Genomic DNA, 21,204 nt, shown 5'->3' with positions numbered 1-21,204 from the left:
TATTTTCTCAGGCATTCTGGAGGCAAGTCCAAGATCAAGGTGTTAGAGTTGGTTTCTTCTGAGACCTCTCTGCCCAGCTTGCAGATGGCTACCCTCTCACCATGACCTCACATGCTCTTTCCTCTGTTGGTACACATCCCTGGTGTATCCATGTGTCCTAATCATCCCTTATAAGGACATCTGTTAGAATAGACATACCCATAGGACTTCATTTAATCTTAATTACCTCTTTAATGGCCCTGTCCAAATACACATTCTGAGATACTGAGGGTTAGGACATTACCATGAATTTTGGGGGGATATACAATTCAGCCCATCATAGGTGCAAACTAGCTTTTGAGGGCTGGTTTGAAGGCCCTTCAGGGACTCTCTCACACAGACTTGATAAAGAACCGAACCCTACCTGAGCCAGCTAGCCCCTCGGCCACTGGCAGCTCAGAGGCATTGGCCATGACTGCTGAGAATTTGAGGGGTTCAGAAGGAAGGAGGCCTGGGAATGCCTCCTCCTTATGTGCTCTGCCCTCCAGCTCCTGTCCTCAGGTGGCAAGGAGGCTGGGCAGTATCTGAAAGGGCCCACTTCATTCTCACAGGCTGATATTGGACCCTTCATTTCATTCATGGCATAAGGACCTCTGGGCTTTGGGCTCCAAGCCCCAAGGCAGGTCAAGGAAGGAAAGTGGGCCTGGAAGGAAAGCAGGCCTCAGTGCTCCCCTCAGAGCCTCTTAGATGCATGGTAGAGTAAGAGCCCAGCAAGAAAGACTCCCTGGGAGTTCTAGGAAGGTTTCCTGGATGAGGTGACTTTGGAATGCAGTCTTATGTGTTTCTTCTGAGGACAGGATGTCCTGATGACTGGGTCAGACAGGTCAGACATGAAATGGCCCATACCTCAGTTAGCTAACTTGACTGATCCTGGACATACAGATGGACATTGTAAATTGGACTTCATCAGTGGATCACAGGGGAGGAGCCACCAAGCAGGAAGCCTTTGCTAATAATGGTTAGGGACTGGGCTTGACCTTGAGGTAGCTTCCAGTAGTTTTCCTAGTGATCAAGGCCATTTAGAGCTGACTGTTCTCAGAAGAGAGAGTAAAGGGGAGCAAGGATGTAGGCCATTGCTTCCCAGGATGGAGGCCAACTCTGTAGTGTCATGCTCTGAGCACTGCTGGAAGGCTTTCTGGAAATGTGATGTCGGTCTGCAGGCCCTCAGCTTGCAGGGCTGCTCAGCTTGATGTGTTCGTGCCGTGTTACATGGACGCTGCTTTTTCTTTTGTTACAGTCATGTGTGTTTGTCGTCTCCTTTCTGGCCAGCTCTCAAGGCCTGACAAGGTGCAGGCCTCAGTGTGGAAGCCTTTCCTGTGTATTGCTGTGAACTGATGCTGTGCAGTTGCTGGGCTGTGACTTTATTTTATTATTATTTAAGGGAATAATTAGACCTCATTTTTTAGTACAAATTTACAGAATAATTGAGCAGGTAGTCCACAGAGGTTTATATAATCCCCTCCAAGCCCCCACACAGACACATACACAGCTTCTCCTATTATTAACATCTTGCTTTAAAAATTTGTTGTATAGCATTGGAAAAATGCTGATCTTTACTGACCACCAGCTGATTTGCAGAGATTATAGGCAGCACAGAATAAGTACTGTTTCTAAAAGAGCTGTCTGAGGATCTAATGATCTTCACATCCTGAGCCAGAATCACATGGATACAGAGTATTTGGATATATATAATACAGAATGTCAGTTTCACATCCTCCCTCACAATGATTGAAATAATTTTGAGGCTTGCTTTTTTGTTAAAATTAATAAACCAAGTTCCATACATTATTATTAACCATAGCCTATTGTTTACATTAAGGTTCACTCTTTGTGATGTATAGTTCTGCAGATTTTAGTAAATGCCTAATGACATGTATCAACCATTACAGCTTCATGCAGAGTAATTTCACTGCCCTAACCCTCTACCTTTTTATCCTTCTCTCCTTATAATCCCTGAGAACTACTAATCATTTACTGTCTCCACAGTTGTGCCTTTTCCAAAATATCATATAGTCATAAAGCATGTAGCGTTTTCAAACTGGCTTCTTTCACTTAGCAATATGCATTTAAAGTTCTTCCATGTGTTTCCATGGTTCAAGAATTCCTTTTCTGTCACTAATATTCATTGTTATGGATGTTCCAGAGTTTATTTTTCCATTCATTTATTACAGGACATCTTAGTTGTTTCCAGTTTTTGGCAGTTATTAATAAAGTGCTATAAACATCCATGTGTAGGTTTTTGTGTGGATATGAGTCTTCAGCTCCTTTGGGTAAATACCGAGGAGTGCAGTTGCTAGATCATATGGTAAGCCTATGTTTAGCTTTGTAAGAAGTCACCAGGCTGTCTTTCAAAGTGGTTGTCCCATTTTGCATTCCCACCAACAATGATGCTGCTCAGCATTCTCACCAACATTTGATAGTTCTCAGGGTATTTTGGATTTTAGCCACCTTAATAGGTGTGTAGTGGTAGTACATTGTTGTCATAATTTGCAAATAAAGTCCACATTACCAGATTTATTAGTATACTTAAGGGTGTTATGATGCTATCTTCATTCTTCTATTACCAGTAATTCTTTCTACTCTTCCTTCACCACTGATTTTCAAAGTACCTTAGTGTACTTAAAAATCACTGGGGGAACTTGTTAAAATATAAAGTCCCAGGACCTAAGCCCCCAAATTCTGTTTCAGTGATGGTGGGATAGGATGTAAGACCATATTTTTATCTATGTGATTCTGGTGCAGGTGTTCCTCAGACAACCAGAAACAGAAACAGTGCTTACTCTATGCTGTAGGTAATAGGTAAATGCTGCTAATCAGCCAGTGGTTGATAAAGTTTAGAATTTTGCCAAGTTCTGGTCTGTGTATTGTTTTAGACCATAATTTAGCTGTGGGAACAGAAGGATTAGTTCATCCATGTGTTTAAATTATACCGTAACTCTGTTTCTTTTATTAAACTTCTCAGAGTAGGAAGTGTGAAATTATATTAACTATAAAAATTCTGAATCTGTTTTTACTTTGTTTTCTAAAGTATATAATCTTTTACCTTTGTTTTCTAAAGTGTTTCATCATAGAATGTACCTAAACAAAACCAAAACAAAAAAACCAACATAACTATATTTTTCCTTATTTTTAAAACTAAATGGCATCAGCTTTTGTGCTTGGCTATAGAGTTTTGTTGGAAATATGAGGTAAGGTACACGAAGAGCTTTTTTCTATTAGGTAAAAGACATAACACGAATATACAATGTTAATATCTTTGAGGATTGTTTAGGTAATTTCTCAGGGGTTTATCTGGGAGTTGCTAGCATCAGAATGACTTGAGAAACATGTTAAAGCAAGGTGTTACCAATCAAAATCCTGGGGGGATGTGGGCAGGAATCTGAATTTAACCAAGTTCTTCAGATAAATATTCAGCACAAAATGTGAGAACCACCAAGTGGCTTCCTGTTGTTTCCTGTACACTGATAAAAGGAGAAATTAAACAAATGGTCTTTTCTCCCCCCATGAAATCCTCCTTGAAACACATTTGAGACACAGTTAATCTAATGGATAGAATCATGTAGAGATTGATGGAACTTTATACAGCTCACATTCTCTTAGTTCTCCACAACATGGTAAAGGATCAGCTCTTTATGTTTCATAGTTAACACTAAATGTCATGTGAGTGTTCTTGTATACAAATATCAGAGAAGCAATTCTTGGACAATAAAAAGATCCTTAGCTCAGGAGCTTAATATAGTTCTAAATAACTTATTTTCAAAAAAAAGTATTCTTTACTCTCTTTAAAAAAAAATCTAAAAATGTTTTATTTATTTTTGAGAGAGAGATAGAGACAGCATGAGCAGGGGAAGGTCAGAGAGAGAGAGAGAGAGAGAGATACAGAATCTGAAGACAGGCTCCAGGCTCTGAGCTAGCTATTAGCACAGAGCCCAATGCGGGGCTTGATCCCAGGAACCGTGAGATCATGATCTGAGCCAAAGTCAGACGCTTAACCAACTGAGCCACCCAGGTGCCCCTGTATTCTTTATTCTAAAGGAAGATGTTTGGGACTATGTCCCTCATACTAGTTTAGCAGAGAGGCGAAGTTTACATGCTTCTTTATAAAAAGATCATATGTTTATATATGGCTTCCAAAGCTGTGCCTTTTCATTACTCACTATTAAATGTGGCACAGTATTTCCTCTCTAGTTAAGTTTCAGGAAATCATATACTGTAAATTTTCATTTGTAATGTTAAATAATTTCAAGTGGAGAGGGAGTATATTATACTACAAATAAAGTGCTTCTTATGCTGTAGTAAGTGCTTTCCATTAATCACTAATTCTTATAACTCGGTGAAGAAGGTACTATTATCATCTCTTTCTGATGACAGAACTCAAGCATGGGGGGTTAAACAACTTGTCCGTTGTTATTCTACTGTTTAATATTGGAGCTTAGATAAAATCCTAGGTATGCTGGGCAAAGAATAGATCTCAGTAGTAATTTAATAAACCAGGAGTAGCTTCTGCTTATCTCCTTGTAGAAAAAAATGATAGTGGATCATGTTGTCCTAACCTGTCATTTAAAAATTATAGAAATCTAGAGGTCAAAGATTTAGATAAATTGTGCTGATTCACCAAGACAGTACATAATAGTATAGCCAGGACCAGTACACAAGCTTGATAAGTTCCAGTCTTGCATTCTCCCCACCCCCAACCTTGGATCATAAAAATGTGTAAATTTTCTTAAATTATTTTCTGTATTGTTGCTATTTTTATTTTTTTCTTATTAGTGCAACTGCCATTAGCCATTGATACCATAAATTTGTTTCTTCATAGCCTTTTGATAATTTATAGCATCAGAATATGTCCTACCAAACAATACTTAAACATTCAGTTTCATGGAAATTATTAACAAAATGATTTAGAGCAGTAGTTCTTAAACTCATCAAACTTAACAGTTCCTATTATAATAAATATTTTCCAAAATCCTTTCATGTGATTTCTGAAATGAAATTTACAAATGATATAACTACCTACAAACGGTTTCAAAGAAGTCAGTATTTTTCACTTATAAAAGAAATAAAAGTATATGTTTTATTTATTAATTTTTAAATAAATTTTTAAATGTTTTTATTTATTTTTGAGAGAGTGAGAGACATGTGAGCAGGGAGGGGCAGAGAGAGAGGGAGACGCAGAATCTGAAGCAGGCTCCAGGCTCTGATCTGTCAGCACAGAGCCCGACTTGGGGACCTGAGCTGAAGTCGGAGGCTTAACTGACTGAGCTATCCAGGTGCCCCTTAAGTATACTTTTTATTTAAAGAGAATTTCAGAGGCACCTGGGTGGCTCAGTTGGTTAAGTGTCCGACTTCACCTCAGGTCATGATCTCATGGATGGTGGGTTTGAGTCCCAAGGCAGTGTCTGTGCTGACAGCTCAGAGCCTGGAGCCTGTTAAAGATTCTGTGTCTCCCTTTCTTTCTCTGCCCCTCCCCAGCTCCCACGTTGTCTCTTTCTCTCAAAAGTATATAAACATTAAAAAGTTTTAAAATACATATTAAAAAGAATTTCAAAGAAGCCAATATAATTTTTAATGTTTATCTTTTAGAGAGAGACTGTGCATGTGCGAGAGAGCAGGGAAAGGGTAGAGAGAGGGGGACAGAGGATCTGAAGCTGACTCTGTATTGACAGAAAAAGAGCCTCATGAACTCTCAAACCACAAGATCATGACCTGTGCCAAAGTCGGATGCTTAACTGGCTGAACCATCCAGACGCCCCTATAATTTTTTATACATAAAAGAAATAAAAGTATATTGAGTATAATATACAATATGTATTTAAAATATAAATATTTGGGAGAACTCCATGGGAATCTTGTCATTCTGCAGACTAACAGCATTGACATCAATCACAAATTAAAAAAATCTATAATAGCATCAAAAATATGAAATACTTCGTGATATATCTGAAAAAACACATGAAAGATCTGTGTACTGAAAACTGCACAGTATTTTTGAGAGAAATTAAAGAATATAAAAAAAATTATACACCCTATCTATAGGTTGGGAGTGTTTACATTGTTACGATGTCTTTATTCCCCAATGGGAAAACTTTTTTATAGAAATTGATAAGCAAATTAAGTAAGAAATTGATAAGCAAAAATGAACTAAGTTGGAGAGCTAACATTAATTGATTCGCAGACTTACTATAAAGGTACAATAGCAAGAGACTATGTTATTAGTGGAAAGGCAGACAAGTAGATCAATGGAACAGTATAGAGTCCAGAAATAGACCCACACATACATGGACAAATGATTTTTGACCAAGGTTCAAATCAATTCAGTGCATGGTCTGTTGTACGAATGGTACTGGAACAATGGGATGTTCATATGCCTCCATAAAAACAAAACAAAAACTTTATTTCTTGCACCATCTGGAAAAAATAACTCAAAATCGATCATACCCAAATTTAAAGCTTAAACTATAAAGCTGCTAGAAGAAAACATAGGGGAAAGTTTTGTGACTTTGGGTTAGGCAGAAATTTCCTAGATGTAACATGGAAGGAACAATTCATAAAACAAATTGAATTTCATCAAAATTTAAAACATCTGCTCTTTGAGATATTACTCATGAGACAATAAAAAGACAAGCCTTGGATTGGGAAAACATATTGGCAATAATTATATCTGAGAAAGGACTTGTATCCAGAACATACAGAGAACTCTTAAAGCTCACTAGGAAAATAGAACTCAATTTTAAAAGTAGGCAAAGATTGAAGCAGTTCACCAAAGAGATATATGTCAAATAAACACAAAGAGATACTTGAGGTCAATAATTATTAGAGAAACACAAATTAAAATGACAGTGAGGTATTACTACATACTTATTAGAATGGGGAGGATGTGGAGGAATTGAAACACACAGCTTTGGTAAGAATGTCAGATGCCGCAGCCAATTTGGAACACAGTTTGTCAGCCTAAGTTAAATGTATACCTACTACACGAATCAGCCCTTCCTCTCCTAGATTATCCAAGAGAAAAAGAAAGCCTACATCCATACAAAAACTCATACATGAATTTTCATAGCAGCCATATATTTATATATATGGGCCCAGACTGGAAACAACCCAGATATTTTATCAATGAAGGATTAATGGATAAACAAATAGTACTGTTGTACAATGGCGTGTCATTCAGGAATAAAAAGGAATGAATTGTTGATACATACAGCAATGGGAATGATCCTCAAAATAATTATGCTGAGTGAAAGAAAATAGACAACAGAAGAGTATGTTTTTTTGATTCCATTCAAAAAGCATTTTAGAAAATGCAAAGTAATGTATAGTGATAAAAAGTAGATCAGTGGTTGCTGGTGAGCAGGGATAGGAATTGGGTATGGAGAGGGAGCAGTTACAAAGAGATAAAAGGAAACTTTTGGAGTTGATGAGTATATTCAGAATCTTGATTGTAGTTCTAGTTTTACAGGTGTCAGAATTTATCAAAATGTATGTATTAAATATGTACAGTTTATTGTCACTTATACCTCAGTCAAATGGGGGAAGAAACCCCGGAGAGCATCTTTGACTTATCTTTTTATATACTCAGTCCATTGATAGTTTCTGTCTGTTCTTTATTATTATGTCTGTACATTCATATACTTTTCTTGGTTCTTCATGCTGTTTTTATACTACACATTTTTATTATGTCTTTTCAGATTTGATTGCAAATTCCCAAAATGCCCTTCTGCTTCTTGTCATTCTCCCTTCTTCCCACCTTAAAAGGTACACACTGCTTCTAGAGTTTTCTTACTAAAGCGTACCTATTCCTGTCCCTCTTCTGCTCAGAATTTCATTTCCTACAGAAGTACCGTTAACCTTGTCATGATCTACAGAACCATTCATGATCGCTGACTCCATTTTACTATTCCAGTATTACTTATCACTACTCTATTTCATAAAACTCCTTGTTCCAGACAAATTTAACAATCATCTTCATCTCATTACACAGATTGCTCTTTTCATCTACTTGTTCTTCTTCTACCTACAATGCCTTTTCTGTTCCCCTCTTACTGTCCTGCCACGGGGGAAAGGTAAGGTAGAGATAATTAAAATTTTAAACCAACTATGATTTCTTAAAAAATGTTTATTCATTTTTGAGAGAGAGAGAGACAAAGAGAGACAGAGTGTAAGCGGGGGAGGGGCAGAGAGAGGGAGACACAGAATCCCAAGCTGGCTTCAGGCTCCAGGCTCTGAGCTGTCAGCACAGAGCCTGATGCGGGGCTCGAACTCATGAACTGTGAGATCATGACCTGAGTCAAAGTCAGATGCTTAACCTACTGTGCCACCCAGGCGCCCCAACTATAATTCTATTTTATTTGATACATCATTGAGCTAATGGGAAAAAATTAATCTCTTCTGTTAGTTACGTGCTGTACAATAAGCGATTGTGCTCCATGTTATCTGTCATCCCACTGGCCCCTCCGGTTTCTGCCATTAGCCACTTCTTGCCTTCACTTGCTTTTATCCAGATTAGATTCTAGGGCCATTCATTATCAAAATATGTGCTTTAAATCCTTCAGCCCTGTTTTCTTCTCTTGCTTCACTAGTGGTCTCTGTTTGGCTGAATGCAAGAATGGATATTTTATCACTCCTTTTCTTTAAGCTCTCATTGGTGTTTGCTTTCTCTTTTCCTGACGCTTGCTTACCCCAGTGGAAATGACATGACAGTCTTAAGAATTCATCCTGTCTTCTAAGTCTTCTTTTATAGCACGTCCTCTTACAGCAGATCCCTGAAGCTTGAGGTTGAACTACCTCCGTTATCTGTGCTCTGTGTCCTAAACCATCTTATTTGTTATTTCAGCTTTAAATTCAATATGTATGACCAGCTTACAGATTTATACCAATTCCTGACCTTATTTCTGAGTCCCAAGCCTTTATATCTTGCCGTAAGAGTAGTGTTTCTAAAAGTAAAAACTGGAGAGCTGGCATTAATGTTTAGGAGACAGTATAAATAAGAAATTAAAACTAGAAGCAGTGTGGTCTTTCTTGGGAGGCAAAGGCAGGGAGACATGAATAGGAATATCTCAGAGAACCAATGCAAAAATTATTAGATAGAACCAAGAACTGGGAAGTAAGGAATTGATGGAGTTTGCTTCCAGTTTTACTTCTCTTAGGCTTGTAGCAGTAGCTGCTTCTTTATCTCATCCTTCTTTTTTTTTTTTTTTCTTTTTTTTGGCAAAACCTTTTCTAGTTCTAGCAACTCAGTGGAAATAATTAAAGATTCAGACCTAGTTCAAAATCTTAAGAGACAAACTAATTGACTAATTAATGTATGGTCTGAGGAACTGAACTGGACAGAGATCCGAAAGAGGAAAGGGTTCATTCCCTAAGAAAACTTGGGGAGGGGGAAGAAAATGGTTGATGTTTCCAGGTGGGAGACCATGAATTTGTTTTGGTTTAAATCTCCTGAGTGATGTGATTTTTCTTCAGCAATACAGAGGCATACAAGTAGGGTGGTATATTGATGTATTTTGGGGAGAGTTGTTGGATTGGTTTGGCAGAAGGCTGATACTGCAAGGAAATTAAAGTACTGATATATTTTAAAGTTCAAATGATCAATCACAGGTTCACGCTGAGTAGTAAAAACAAATGATTGGAAGGCGAGTATGTGATAAGCACATTGTTGTTGTGTATGTACCCTAGTGGGGAATAATAGAGAGCAAGGAGATGCAGTATCTCTGAGTTGAACTTCTGTCATGGAATATGCGAACACTAGGAACCTGGGAAGGTAGGAAGTTGTAGTGTGGTGTATCTCTGGAAGTAAGAGCATGACTTCACTGTGCTTAATACAAAAAAATATTTTGTTATGCTAACAGTCCTAAACTTTCCCTAGCCATTAATTACATAAATCAACCACTAGAATAGGAATTTTTTTTAAGTCAGTAATAAGCACATTGTTGTTGTGTTGAAATTCATTTTAGATTTTGATTAGTTGCCTCAGAGAGACCATAGTTAGAATTAGGCTTCATTGGTAAGCAGTGATTTCATTCTATTCCCACTGTTACCGAAGCTACAGCCTTATTTTAATATAGTAGTTTCTTATCTAACCTTCCCTCTAAGTTGCACCAGAATATTTTTTCAGTACATTGACGTTTGTTGCCAAACTTATTTCCTTTACAGTTTGAGCCTATCCTAAATGTAGAAGGTCAGAAGATTCAGATTGCAGCCTGTTACATTTAGGTCTGTCCTTATTCACTTGCAGTCGGAGAAGGATCCATGTATTTGTCAAGCTGCCTGAAACCTATTCCCAGGAGCTATTAGGGTTACGACAGGCACAGGACCCCGTGTATAGGTATAGATTAGTGGTGAGCCAGAGCAAGTTGTGATATTTAGGAATTTTGTACAGTGGTGAAACACAGCTGTTACTAAAAATTAATGCCTATCAATTTTTAGTCAATTATATTGAAAACAAAGGTAATAAACACCTAAAACTATTATAATTGTTTTACTATATTTTACTGTAATCTATGCTCTTGAGGTTATTTCTGTCTAGTGTCCTATGTGGTATGAATATGACCTAATAGGCTACTCTGCATCTCTTTTCACCTGCATTATTTGGTTGTGTCTTGTTTGTAGCTTGAAACCAGCTGTGGTAGGAGTATTTACATCATGGACTCTGGCAAACACTATAAATCAAGACCTTTCCTCCTGAGGAGCCAGTTTTTTAACTTTATCAGCACACTGTGGGGTATTCAGTAGCCCTCCCTTATCCCCCAGAGAATGCCTGAAACTATAAATACTGCTGAACCCTATATATACTAGGTTTTTCCTATACATATATATGTACCTATGATAAAGTTTAATTTGTAAATTAGGCACAGTAAGAGATTTACAAAAATAATAAAATAAAGCAATTATAAAAATACCATAAAAGATATGTGAATTTGGTTTGTCTTGCTCTCCAAATATCTTCTTGTACTATATTCCTCCTCCTTCTTGTGATAATGTGAGATGACAAATGCCTATGTGATGAGAAGAAGTGAGGTGAATTATGTAGTCATTGTGGCATCGGGAGAAGGAGAATCATCTGCTTCCAGACCATGGTTTACCGCAGATAACTGAGCCAGAAAGCAAAGCTGTGGCTAAGGTGCGGGGACTATCTCTAGAGATTGCTGTTTTCCCTCTCTTCCTTCTTATTCCTGGAGTTCAAACTCTTCCTGACCCCTGCCAGTATACCTAATTTCCCCTCACCCTTCTCAGTCATATAAATTAGAGCTTTAGAAGTTGTCACTGCTCCAGAAAGAATAATATATGAAACAGGATGACATAATTTATATATAGATCATATTACCAGAGTTCCAGTCACTCTTAACGTTTGACATTTTGAGTTTGCCAGAATTGTTTATATTTGGTAGAAATTAGTTTCAGTATGAATCAGAAAAGTAAATGTTCATTAACTATATTTTTAGTGTTACTTACATTCTTTTTTAAGGTTACAGCTATTATGTATATTTTCAGTAGAACACAACTTCATTTTTTTATGATGGAAATTTTATAATAGGAAAATAGAATCTATTTGCCTTTCACAAATTTATAGAATCAACTCTTCTAATGAAAAGACTTACTATCAGTTAGGAATGCTTTTTGTTTCAAGAAACAGAAAAATGATTGCTGTTGAGTTTAGCAGCTAACTGGTACTAAGCAGAAATCTCTGAGATTCTCTTGGCCTTTCTTTTAAGGTCAAATGATGGCCACTACAGAGCCAGTCTTGATGCCTGCATTCGGAGCAGGAGGAAGAAACAGAATACTGGCAATAGAGCTGTATTTACACATGCTCTAGCTACACCTAGATGCTAGAAGTCTAGGCACTGAATATATACTTTAGCTGATGATAATATACTTTATATTAAAGGCAGACAAGTGAGCAGGGATTGGAGATAGGCATTAAATCTACCTACCATGGGCCTCTACATAGCACACAATAGCATATTCACTCATATAGCTAAGCTAATACATGGAGATAAATTTAAAAGATACAAATGTAACTAATATATATGATATAGTTCCCCAAAGAAATTCATTAAACTTTGTTCAGTTTCTGTTAGGAAGTAATGGAAAACATGTTTTTTTTTTTTTTTTTTTTTTTTTTAGCTTTCAAATACGTGTTTTTATTAAGAGGAGATTAAAAATCAACACACAGGAAACTTGAACAAAATTGGACATGAGGGAGCAAACTATATATGAACTTAAAGAACAAACTGTCTAATAACATGACAGAAATAAGAGCATATTTATCCTCATTTACTATTATATAATTACTGTGGCTGGATCAAAGCTTTAATCTCAGGCTGGGCCTAAATGTGCCTGAGACACACATGAAACATGTTTTTTATTTGCTGAAAGATATTTTTGTTTAGAAACTAGGCTAGTAATTTCATACAAATTATTATGGTAGCTAATATTATCCTTATTTTGTGATAAAAATTTTTTTTATTTTAGAGAGAGAGAGAGCACGTGTGTAAGAGCAGAAAGAAAGAGAGAGAGAATCCTAAGTAGTCCCCACACTCAGCATGGAGCCTGATGTGGGGTTTGATGTTATGACCCTTAGATTATGACCTGAGCCAAAGTTGGACACTCAGTAGACTGAGCCACCCAAGCTCTCCTTTTGTCCCCATTTTTATAAACTGAGAAACTAAAACAGATGTTAACTAATTTGCTCCAAATCACAGAGCGTAGTAAATAGTCAGGCCAAGTTTAGAACCTGGTCTTTTCTCTCCACAAAACTGCAGAAAATGTTTATAGATCAAAATGAATTCTAATTTTATGGAAAGAATGATATTTCATAGGGAGGAAACAAACTTAAGTCCGTACATGCAGAAGGTGGTATTATGTGTCGTCCCTTTAATGGAGGTGCTGGAGACTTCTAGGTCTTCTAATAGCCAACATATTAGATACTAACATTAAATGGGTGCTAACTATATGCATTTTGCTTTATACTGATCTATTAGTTCTCCTAACAACCCTTATGAGCTAGGTACTACTGGATTGTTTAGATGAAGAAACTGAAACAGGCAGGCTAGGTTACGCACCAGTGGCAGACCTAGAATTGAACCCAGGTACTCTTACCCTTGAGACTGCACTGTTCACCTCTCATAATAATTGATTTGTGTAAGAAAGAATGAAAAGAATTTTTCAAGGTGAGTCTTATATGGTTCTAATTGATCTTGGAAGAACTTCCACTTGTTTAGCTAAATAGGAAGTTGAATAAAATATGGTCTGAAATTTCACCAGTAAAACAAACAACACATCATTTTGGAAGGCAATGCATAGGGACTTTAAGAATCCCCAAATCAGAGATCTTTTAAACAAAACTGATAACTTGTTAATAACCCCTTTTTCAGCTCATGATAACTGGTTACATCTTCATTATCTTAAGAACTACCATGGAATATTGATCCAGAAATCGAAATCAGAATGCAGCAAATGCATATGTGAAAATAATCCCACACAGATGGAAATTATACAGCTCAGAGCTTCATGATGAGTCATAGCTCTTGGAAGACTATTCCATTCTTCCCGAGTCTGTCAACAGAGGGATGTAAAAAGTGATGTTTTCATGTTCCGCTTTAACATCTGTTGCATGGTAGCCTGATTATATTCCTATCTAAGGAAACATCTATAAATATTGGCAAAGATCTCCTTTTTACTTTTGTTTCCAAGCTATTTATCTCTGTATTTATTCTATTTGCTATGCAGTATCTCTGCATGACCTGGGTGGTCTGTGGGTGAGCTCAGTATTTTCCTAATATAACTTCTTAGGATTCTATATCTAACACCATGAGCAGTTCTGCAGCTAGGTCAAAGTGGTATGGGTTTCAAACCCAGAGTCTGTCACTACTGCTGAGATGGGTGGTTTTCTTCTCTTTTGCTTTCCCACGTATTCACATACTACTAGCTCTTTCACAACAGCAGGATTTTAAATGAGTGTTGTTTCACCAATCTATTTTAGACCTGTCATTTTTCACAAAACCTGTGGGAGAATGAAAAGTCACAAAAAGATTGGAATGTGGTTTAGTGTTGACTTTTTTTTTAATTATAGAGAAGACAATAAATATAAAAGTTGGCTGTAGAGATACCAACACAACTAGGTTGAAGTTTCAGCAAAGTTAAGTTATTAAGAGGTAACAAATTCTATGTACTGCATGCTTAGCTTGATATCAGACTGCATATTTTAATGGTGTAAAAAAAAAGTTTGGGAAATTAAAAGCTAAAACTAAAAAAGCAGACTTAGATATTTGGGCTAATCAAACATAGCCCTGTATACACATAGCAACAGATTGTTTTATTATTTGTTTGTGTAATTGGTATCATCTGTGATTTAGAGTCTTGGAATAATAGAGTCCTTTGGGAGGGACTATGGAGTTTCTTACTGGAATTGAGTTGGCAGTGTTCACACACTGGTCTGTTCTCTGGTTTAGAATCCTCTCTTTGCTGCTTTTCTTCCTTAGGTGGGTCTCTTTCCTGGACACTGCGTGGAGTTAATCAATCAGAAAGTCCCCCAGTCAGTGACCAACTCAGTGCCAAAACCAGGTGAGTACACTTTTTCATTATGGTGGTTATTTTATCAGCTGCTTAAAAAAACAGATTTTCTCTTTTAGTTAAACACATAGCTTGTTTTGCTGTTCTTTCCATTTATTGACATGATATGTATTCTTAATTTTATGTGGTTTTGATTTTTAAAATATTCTTATTTCTCTATTGAGCATTTCACAAAGGTGCATCAACATTTTAGATAATTTCAAAGAACTACTTGCTCCATTAAGCTTTGTCATTATTTGTTTTTATAATTATATAGTAGTGATATAAGTTATTAATGAACATAGTGATAAAAGAAAAATAACAGGTTTAAAGAACTCACAAATGATATGATTAGCTGGAAACTAATAAATGAAGGGAATGTATATTTTATCAATGACTGTTAACATCAAAACTATTTTAAACAGCATTTCTTGCTACTTACATAGTATATTTACAGTGCTATAAAATATGTGGACTATTTTATGAATAAAGCAGTGTTACAGGGGGTGAAACTCAAGAAAATGGACATTTTTTTGTTTTTTTTTTTTTGACAAATAGTTTATTGTCAAATTAGTTTCCACATAACACTCAGTGCTCATCCCCTCTAGTGCCCTCCTCTTTGCCCATCCCCCCTCCCCCCTACATCCATCAGTTCTCAGTTTTTGTCAGCATTCAAGAGTCTCTCATGGTTTGCCTCTCTCCCTTTCCCCCACCATTTTCCCCCTTCTTCTCCCCCTTGGTCCCCTGTTAAGTTCCTCCTAATCCTCCTATACATGCAAACATATGAAATTTTTGTTTTTATTGGGGTGATTTATCCTGTAGATTCTACAGGATACTTAGCTTGGAAGTTTTTAATGTTATGTAAAAATTTTGAAGGAAAACAAAAGCAAAGACTGAAAGATTTTGGAGGGAAGAGGAAGTAATCATATTTATTTCTCCTACTTGTATTATATTCCCTTTGCCTTTCTTTGCCCTTCTCCCTACTCGGCCTCCAATAAAAGCAAAAGAAAACTTTGCTGAGCCTCAGAATTTATTTGTAATATTTTCCTTAAAATATCTTCTAGGGTTAGGACCTCTGTATAAAAATGGGGGGGTGGAGCTTATTTAGTATTTTCCCACCTCTGCCCCCCAAACATACATCAAATCATATTTGCTTGCAGTATTTAGGTAAAGGTATTATGCTTTTGAAGCTTATTTCTTCACAGAAGAGTAAGAATTCTCATAGGAATTTTAAACTTTTAGGCAAACTACTTTTACTGTTTAGTAGAGAAAAATACTTCAAAACCGTGTTCTCTACAGTTCTACTTGAGACAGGATTCTCAGTCTCTTTACAAGATGCTTTATCCTCTGTTAAATCCCCCTTCTTTACATAAACTTCTTAAAAAACTTTCTCAGTGGGTACTTGCTTAGTAGATGTTCATTAGTGGTTGTGATGACTGTAGGTGTTTTCTTTTGTTAAACATGGCATCATTAACTTAAAAGATAATCCCATACCCTTTAGCAGACAGATGCCCCAGCCCATCCCTCTTCTCCAGCCCTAAGCAGCTACTAGTCTGCTTTCTGTCGCTATAAATGTCCCCATTCTAGACATTTCATAATCATACAATGTGGTCTTTTGTAATTAGCTTCTTTGACTTAGCTCAGTGTTTTCAAGGTTCATTCATGTATCAGAATTTCATTCTTTTAATAGCTAAAATAATATTCCATTGTATGGATACTCCATATTTTATCCACTCATTTTGAGTTGTTTCCATTTTTGACTGTTATATGTAATGCAGTTATGAACATCAGTGTATAAGTTTTTGTGTGGATATATATTTTCATCTCTCAAGTATATATCTAGGAGTAAAACTGCTGGGTCATATGGTAGCTCTATGCTTAACTTTTTGAAGAACTGCCAGACTACTTGACAAATTAGCTACAGCATTTACAGTACCCTCTGGCAGTGTGTATGGAAGTCCCCGTTGTTCCATATCCGTGTTATTGTCTTTTTGATTATTGCCATCTTAGTTATGAAGTGGTGTCTCTTTGGGAGTTTGATTTGCATTTTCCTGATGACTAATAATGTTGAGTATCTTTTTATGTGCTTATTAGACATTTGTGTGTTTTTGGAGAAATATCTGTTCAGATCCTTTGCCCATTTTTTTAATTGGTTGTCATTGATTATTGAGTTGTAAGTATTCTTTATATATTCTAGATATGAGTCCTTTATCAGATAATATGATTTGCATATATTTTCTCACATTCTATTGGTTGTCTTTTTTTTTTTTTTTTAATGTTTTATTTATTTCTAGGAGAGAGAGAGAGACAGCGTGAGCAGGGGAGGGTCAGAGAGAGAGGGAGTCACAGACTGAAACAGGCTCCAGGCTCTGAGCTGGCAGTCAGCACAGAGCCTGACGCGGGGCTCGAACCCACGAACCGCGAGATCATGACCTAAGCGAAAGTTGGACGATTAACCGACTAAGCCACCCAGGCGCCCCCTATTGGTTGTCTTTGCTTGTCTTTATTCTGTCCATTGAAGTATAAAAGTTTTTAATTTTTTTAGGTTTTTTATTTATTTTTGAGAGTCAGAGAGAGCGCGAGCAGAGGAGGGTCAGAAAGAGAGGGAGATACAGAATCTGAAGACAGGCTCCAGGTTCTGAGCTAGCAGTCAGCACAGAGCCCGATGCAGGGCTTGAACCATGAGATCATGACCTGAGCCGACTGAGCCACCCAGGCACCCCAAAAGTTTTTAATTTTGATGAAACTCCGTGTATCTTTTTCTTTTGTTCTTTATGCTTTTGGTGTCTTATCTAGGAAGATTTTGCCTAACCCAAGGTCAAGATTTACTCATATATTTTCTTCTAAGAAGTTTATGGTTTTAGGGCTTAGGTTTTAGTTAATTTTGAGTTAATTTTTGTGTCTGGTATAAGGTCCAATTCCATTGGACATCCAGGTGTCTCAGCACTATTGATCGAAGAAAAGAGTATTCCTTCCCCATTGAGTTGTCTTGACTCCCTTGAGAAAATTAATTGACCTTAGACATATAAGTTTATTTTTAGACTTTCAGTTCTGTTCAACTGATCTATATGTCTGTTCTTTGTTTTTTTAAGTTTGAGAGAAAGAGAGAGCGTGAGCAGGGGAGGGCAGAGAAAGGGAGAGAGTCCCAAGCAGGCTCCATGCTGGACCCTGATGCAAGACTTGAACTCATGAACCATGAAATCATGACTTGAGCTGAAATCAAGAGTCAGACATTTAACCAGGTGCCCCTATATGTCTGTTCTTAGTGTCAGTACCACCCTGGCTTGATGTTTTGTGATAAATTTTGCTCTTACTTTATTCTCTCTCAGAATTAACTTGGCTCTTCTGGGTTCCTTGCAATTTTGTATAAATTTTAGAATCAACTTGTCAGTTTCTACAAAGAAGTCAAATGGATTTTGATAGGGATTGTATTAAATTCGTATGTCAATTTGGAATGTATTACCCTCTTACCAGTATTTGTTAAGTTTTTCAATTCATGAACATGGGATGTTTTTCCATTTATTTACAGCTTCTTTAATTTTGTTCAATGTTGTGTAGTTTTCAGAGTGTAACTTTTCATTTGTTTTATTAAATTTATTTTTGTTATTTTTGATGCTCTTGTAAATGGAATTATTTTCTTGATTTCATCTTCTTTACAAATGCGTGGAAATATAATTAATTTTGTATATTAATCGTGTATCCTGAAATTGTTTGAACTGTTTATTCTAATAGTTTTTCTTTAGTGGATTCCTTTGGATAGTCTATATACAAGATCAAGTCATCTGTGAATAGAGATATTTTTGCTTCTTCCTTTGCAATCTGGATGCAAAAGAAGTTTTATTTCTTTTTCTTGCCCAATTTCCCCAGCAAGACTGTCTAATACAATATTGAATAGAATGTTGGAGAATGGCCATCCTTGTCTTATTTATGATCTTAGGAGAAAACATCCATTCATTGACCACTAAGTAAGATGTTACCTGTGGGGTTTTCACAGATGCCCTTTATCAGATTGGGAAAGTACCCTTCAGTTCTTAATCTGTTGACTGATTTTATCATGAAAGGATGTTGGCTTTTGTCAAATACAATTTATCAATCTGTTAAGATGATCATGGTTTTTTTTGTATCACTATTTTGAAGTTACTAAATTCAACATCAAAAATTTATTGTTTCTTATGCATTATCTTTATATGCATTTCTTCTGTATAAACTTAACTTAGTAGGTATTAAGTATCATCTTTGATATTTTGCCTCAGAGATATACTGCAAACTGAGTTTTAAAAGATTTGCTTAATATTGGTACTGTTATATCAATTAAATACTTTCTCATGTTTTGAATGAGAAAGTGACATTTCTAATAGTGATAACCTCCAGAAGCTTTTAAAACTTCAGAAAGTTAATCAGTTATTGATAGTTCTGGAAAATTAGTTTCTATTAATAGACCCGTATGACATCGTTAATTCTAAATTAGTGATGACATATAATGACAGCACACCTTTAAAAGCAAATATTTTATCTTTTGTGAGGAGCATTGCAGGGTTGGCATAAAGAAATGTGGATTCTTAATATATTTTGAAAAGGATGATGTGACTTCTATCAGCCTCAGGCTTATTTCACACTTTAAAACTGTCTTTGCCTACAGTATAAACAACTTGAATGTTCTATTTATTTTTAACATTGCCATCTGTTACTGTTAGATGCCAAATCTGAAAGATGCAGCCATAGTTTGAGACTGAAATTTAAAGCTCCCTATATTATTACACAACAAGGGCAATAGGAAAAATTTTCGCATTGGAGCTCCTCTTAATGTGCTCAATATGTTCAATTATTTGTGTATGTAAAAATAAAATCATTGAGTCACCATGTCCTGATCAAGAAAATAAGTATCCATGTTGCCTTAAGAAAAAGAAGGTGTGGCGGGGGAGGGAGTTGGTGGGAGAGAGAGACAGAAAAAGAAAGAAATGAGGAAGAAAGATAGAAGCTTGTCCATAAGAAATTGGCAGTTCAGTCATCACAGTTATGGTTTGATGGAAGAAGGTGAGGTTGAAGTGGGGGAAGAAGAAGGGAAAGCATATATATATATATATATATTTATATATATATATATATATATTTTTTAATGTCTGTCCTGTTTGTAGTGTATGGAGCAGTTGGATTTATTTATTGATATCTTTCTTCAGGTTTTTAGTTTTCTCAGCTATTATCTTTTCATTGTTTCTTTTGTGCAGTTTCTCTTCTTCTTTTCCTTTATGGATTGGTTACACTCTTTGATACTGTCTTACACATCTTCTCTTTCCAGTCTAGATAATTGGTATCAACCTATCTTAAAATTCACTGATTCTTCTGTGTAGGCTCCTCTTAAGCTCATCTGATAAATTCAATTCTTATTTTATTTCTTTAAAAAAATTTTTAATGTTTATTTATCTTTATGAAAGAGTGAGAGCAGGAGAGGGGCAGAGAGAGAGGGAGACACCAAATCTTAACCAGGCTCCAGGTTCTTGTCTGTAAGCACAGAGCCCGATGTGGGGCTTGGACTCACAAACTACAAGATCATGAGCTGAAGTTGGACGCTAACTGAGTGAGCCACTGAGGTGCCCCTTATTAATTCTTGGATCAGCATTTTGTCTTTTTATAATTTCCATCGTGGGATCCCTCATTTCTCACATTATCTTTTTGTTTAGAAAGAAAGAAAAAGAGGAGTTGGAGGAGGAAGAGAGGAGAGAAAGGAAAGTAGTAAAAGAGGGTAAGAGAAAAACAAAGCAAAGCTTATTTTCTTCATAAAATGAAGGACTAGGGAATTTAGATAAAAACTTTTGCTCTGAAGAAAGAAGATTTGGACAGGATTATGAAAATATCTCTTTGTAGCATTGGGGTTAGTAAGACAGTAAACAATTATTACTGAGCTGAGGTTAAGTAGAAAAAGGACATCCTGAAGTTAGACCTCAGTATATGGAGACATTCCCCTAGGGTGTCTACTGATAAGAGTAGAGAAAGGCACAGTCCTGGGAAAACAAAAATTGGAGTTCAGAGCCCAGTAGGGCAGAATTGCTGATAAATGCCCCAAGTTTTGAGTTAGAATTTTTGTGGGAGTTGACAGCTGGTTCTAAACTGATTCTAAAATAATTATGGAAATGGAGAGACCTAAATACCAAAGACAATTTTGAAGAACAGAAAAATGGGAAACCTACTATTTTAAATATCAAGGTTTATTGTTAAAATGTCACTTAAGGTCCTGATATTAATTCAAGGGAAGACAAATAGATTAGTGGAACAGAATAGAGTCCAGAAACAAACCTGTAAATGGATAGATACTTTATTTGCAGAGCATTGTCAAAAGGATAGTTATTTCAGTAAATGGTGCTAGGTCACCCTGAGGGGTGTGTGTATGTGTGTAAAATTCTTATTTAACCCTGTATACAGAATCATTTCCAGGAGAATTACAGATCTGTATATGAAAGGCAAAACAATAAAACTTTTAGAAGATAATATAGTAGAATATCTTCATGACCTACGTTCATGATCTTGGGATAGACATAAGCAGTAATCTTAATAATTAAATTTAATTAAAGTTTAGAACTTCATCTTATATGCTATTAAGATAATGAAGAAGGGAAATCA

The 21,204-nt window shown here is 36.2% G+C and overlaps 1 protein-coding gene across 3 annotated transcripts in view; it reads left to right on the top strand.

The window, feature by feature from the left end:
• Window positions 1-21,204, top strand: part of ARHGAP32 (Rho GTPase activating protein 32) — a 308,055-nt gene that overhangs the window by 217,466 nt on the left and 69,385 nt on the right. For all 3 annotated transcript variants that reach the window (XM_039240249.1, XM_039240248.1, XM_039240252.1), the window contains one exon: window positions 14,520-14,601. In XM_039240249.1, the coding sequence (XP_039096180.1) occupies window positions 14,520-14,601 (82 nt within the window). The remainder of the gene's footprint in view (window positions 1-14,519; window positions 14,602-21,204) is intronic.

Source organism: Hyaena hyaena, unplaced genomic scaffold (genome assembly GCF_003009895.1).
Source record: "Hyaena hyaena isolate Hyena2069 unplaced genomic scaffold, ASM300989v1 scaffold_171, whole genome shotgun sequence".
Lineage (NCBI taxonomy): Eukaryota > Metazoa > Chordata > Mammalia > Carnivora > Hyaenidae > Hyaena > Hyaena hyaena.
The sequence above is the reverse complement of the archived record's forward strand: the minus strand, read 5'-3'. Positions and strand labels throughout refer to the sequence as shown.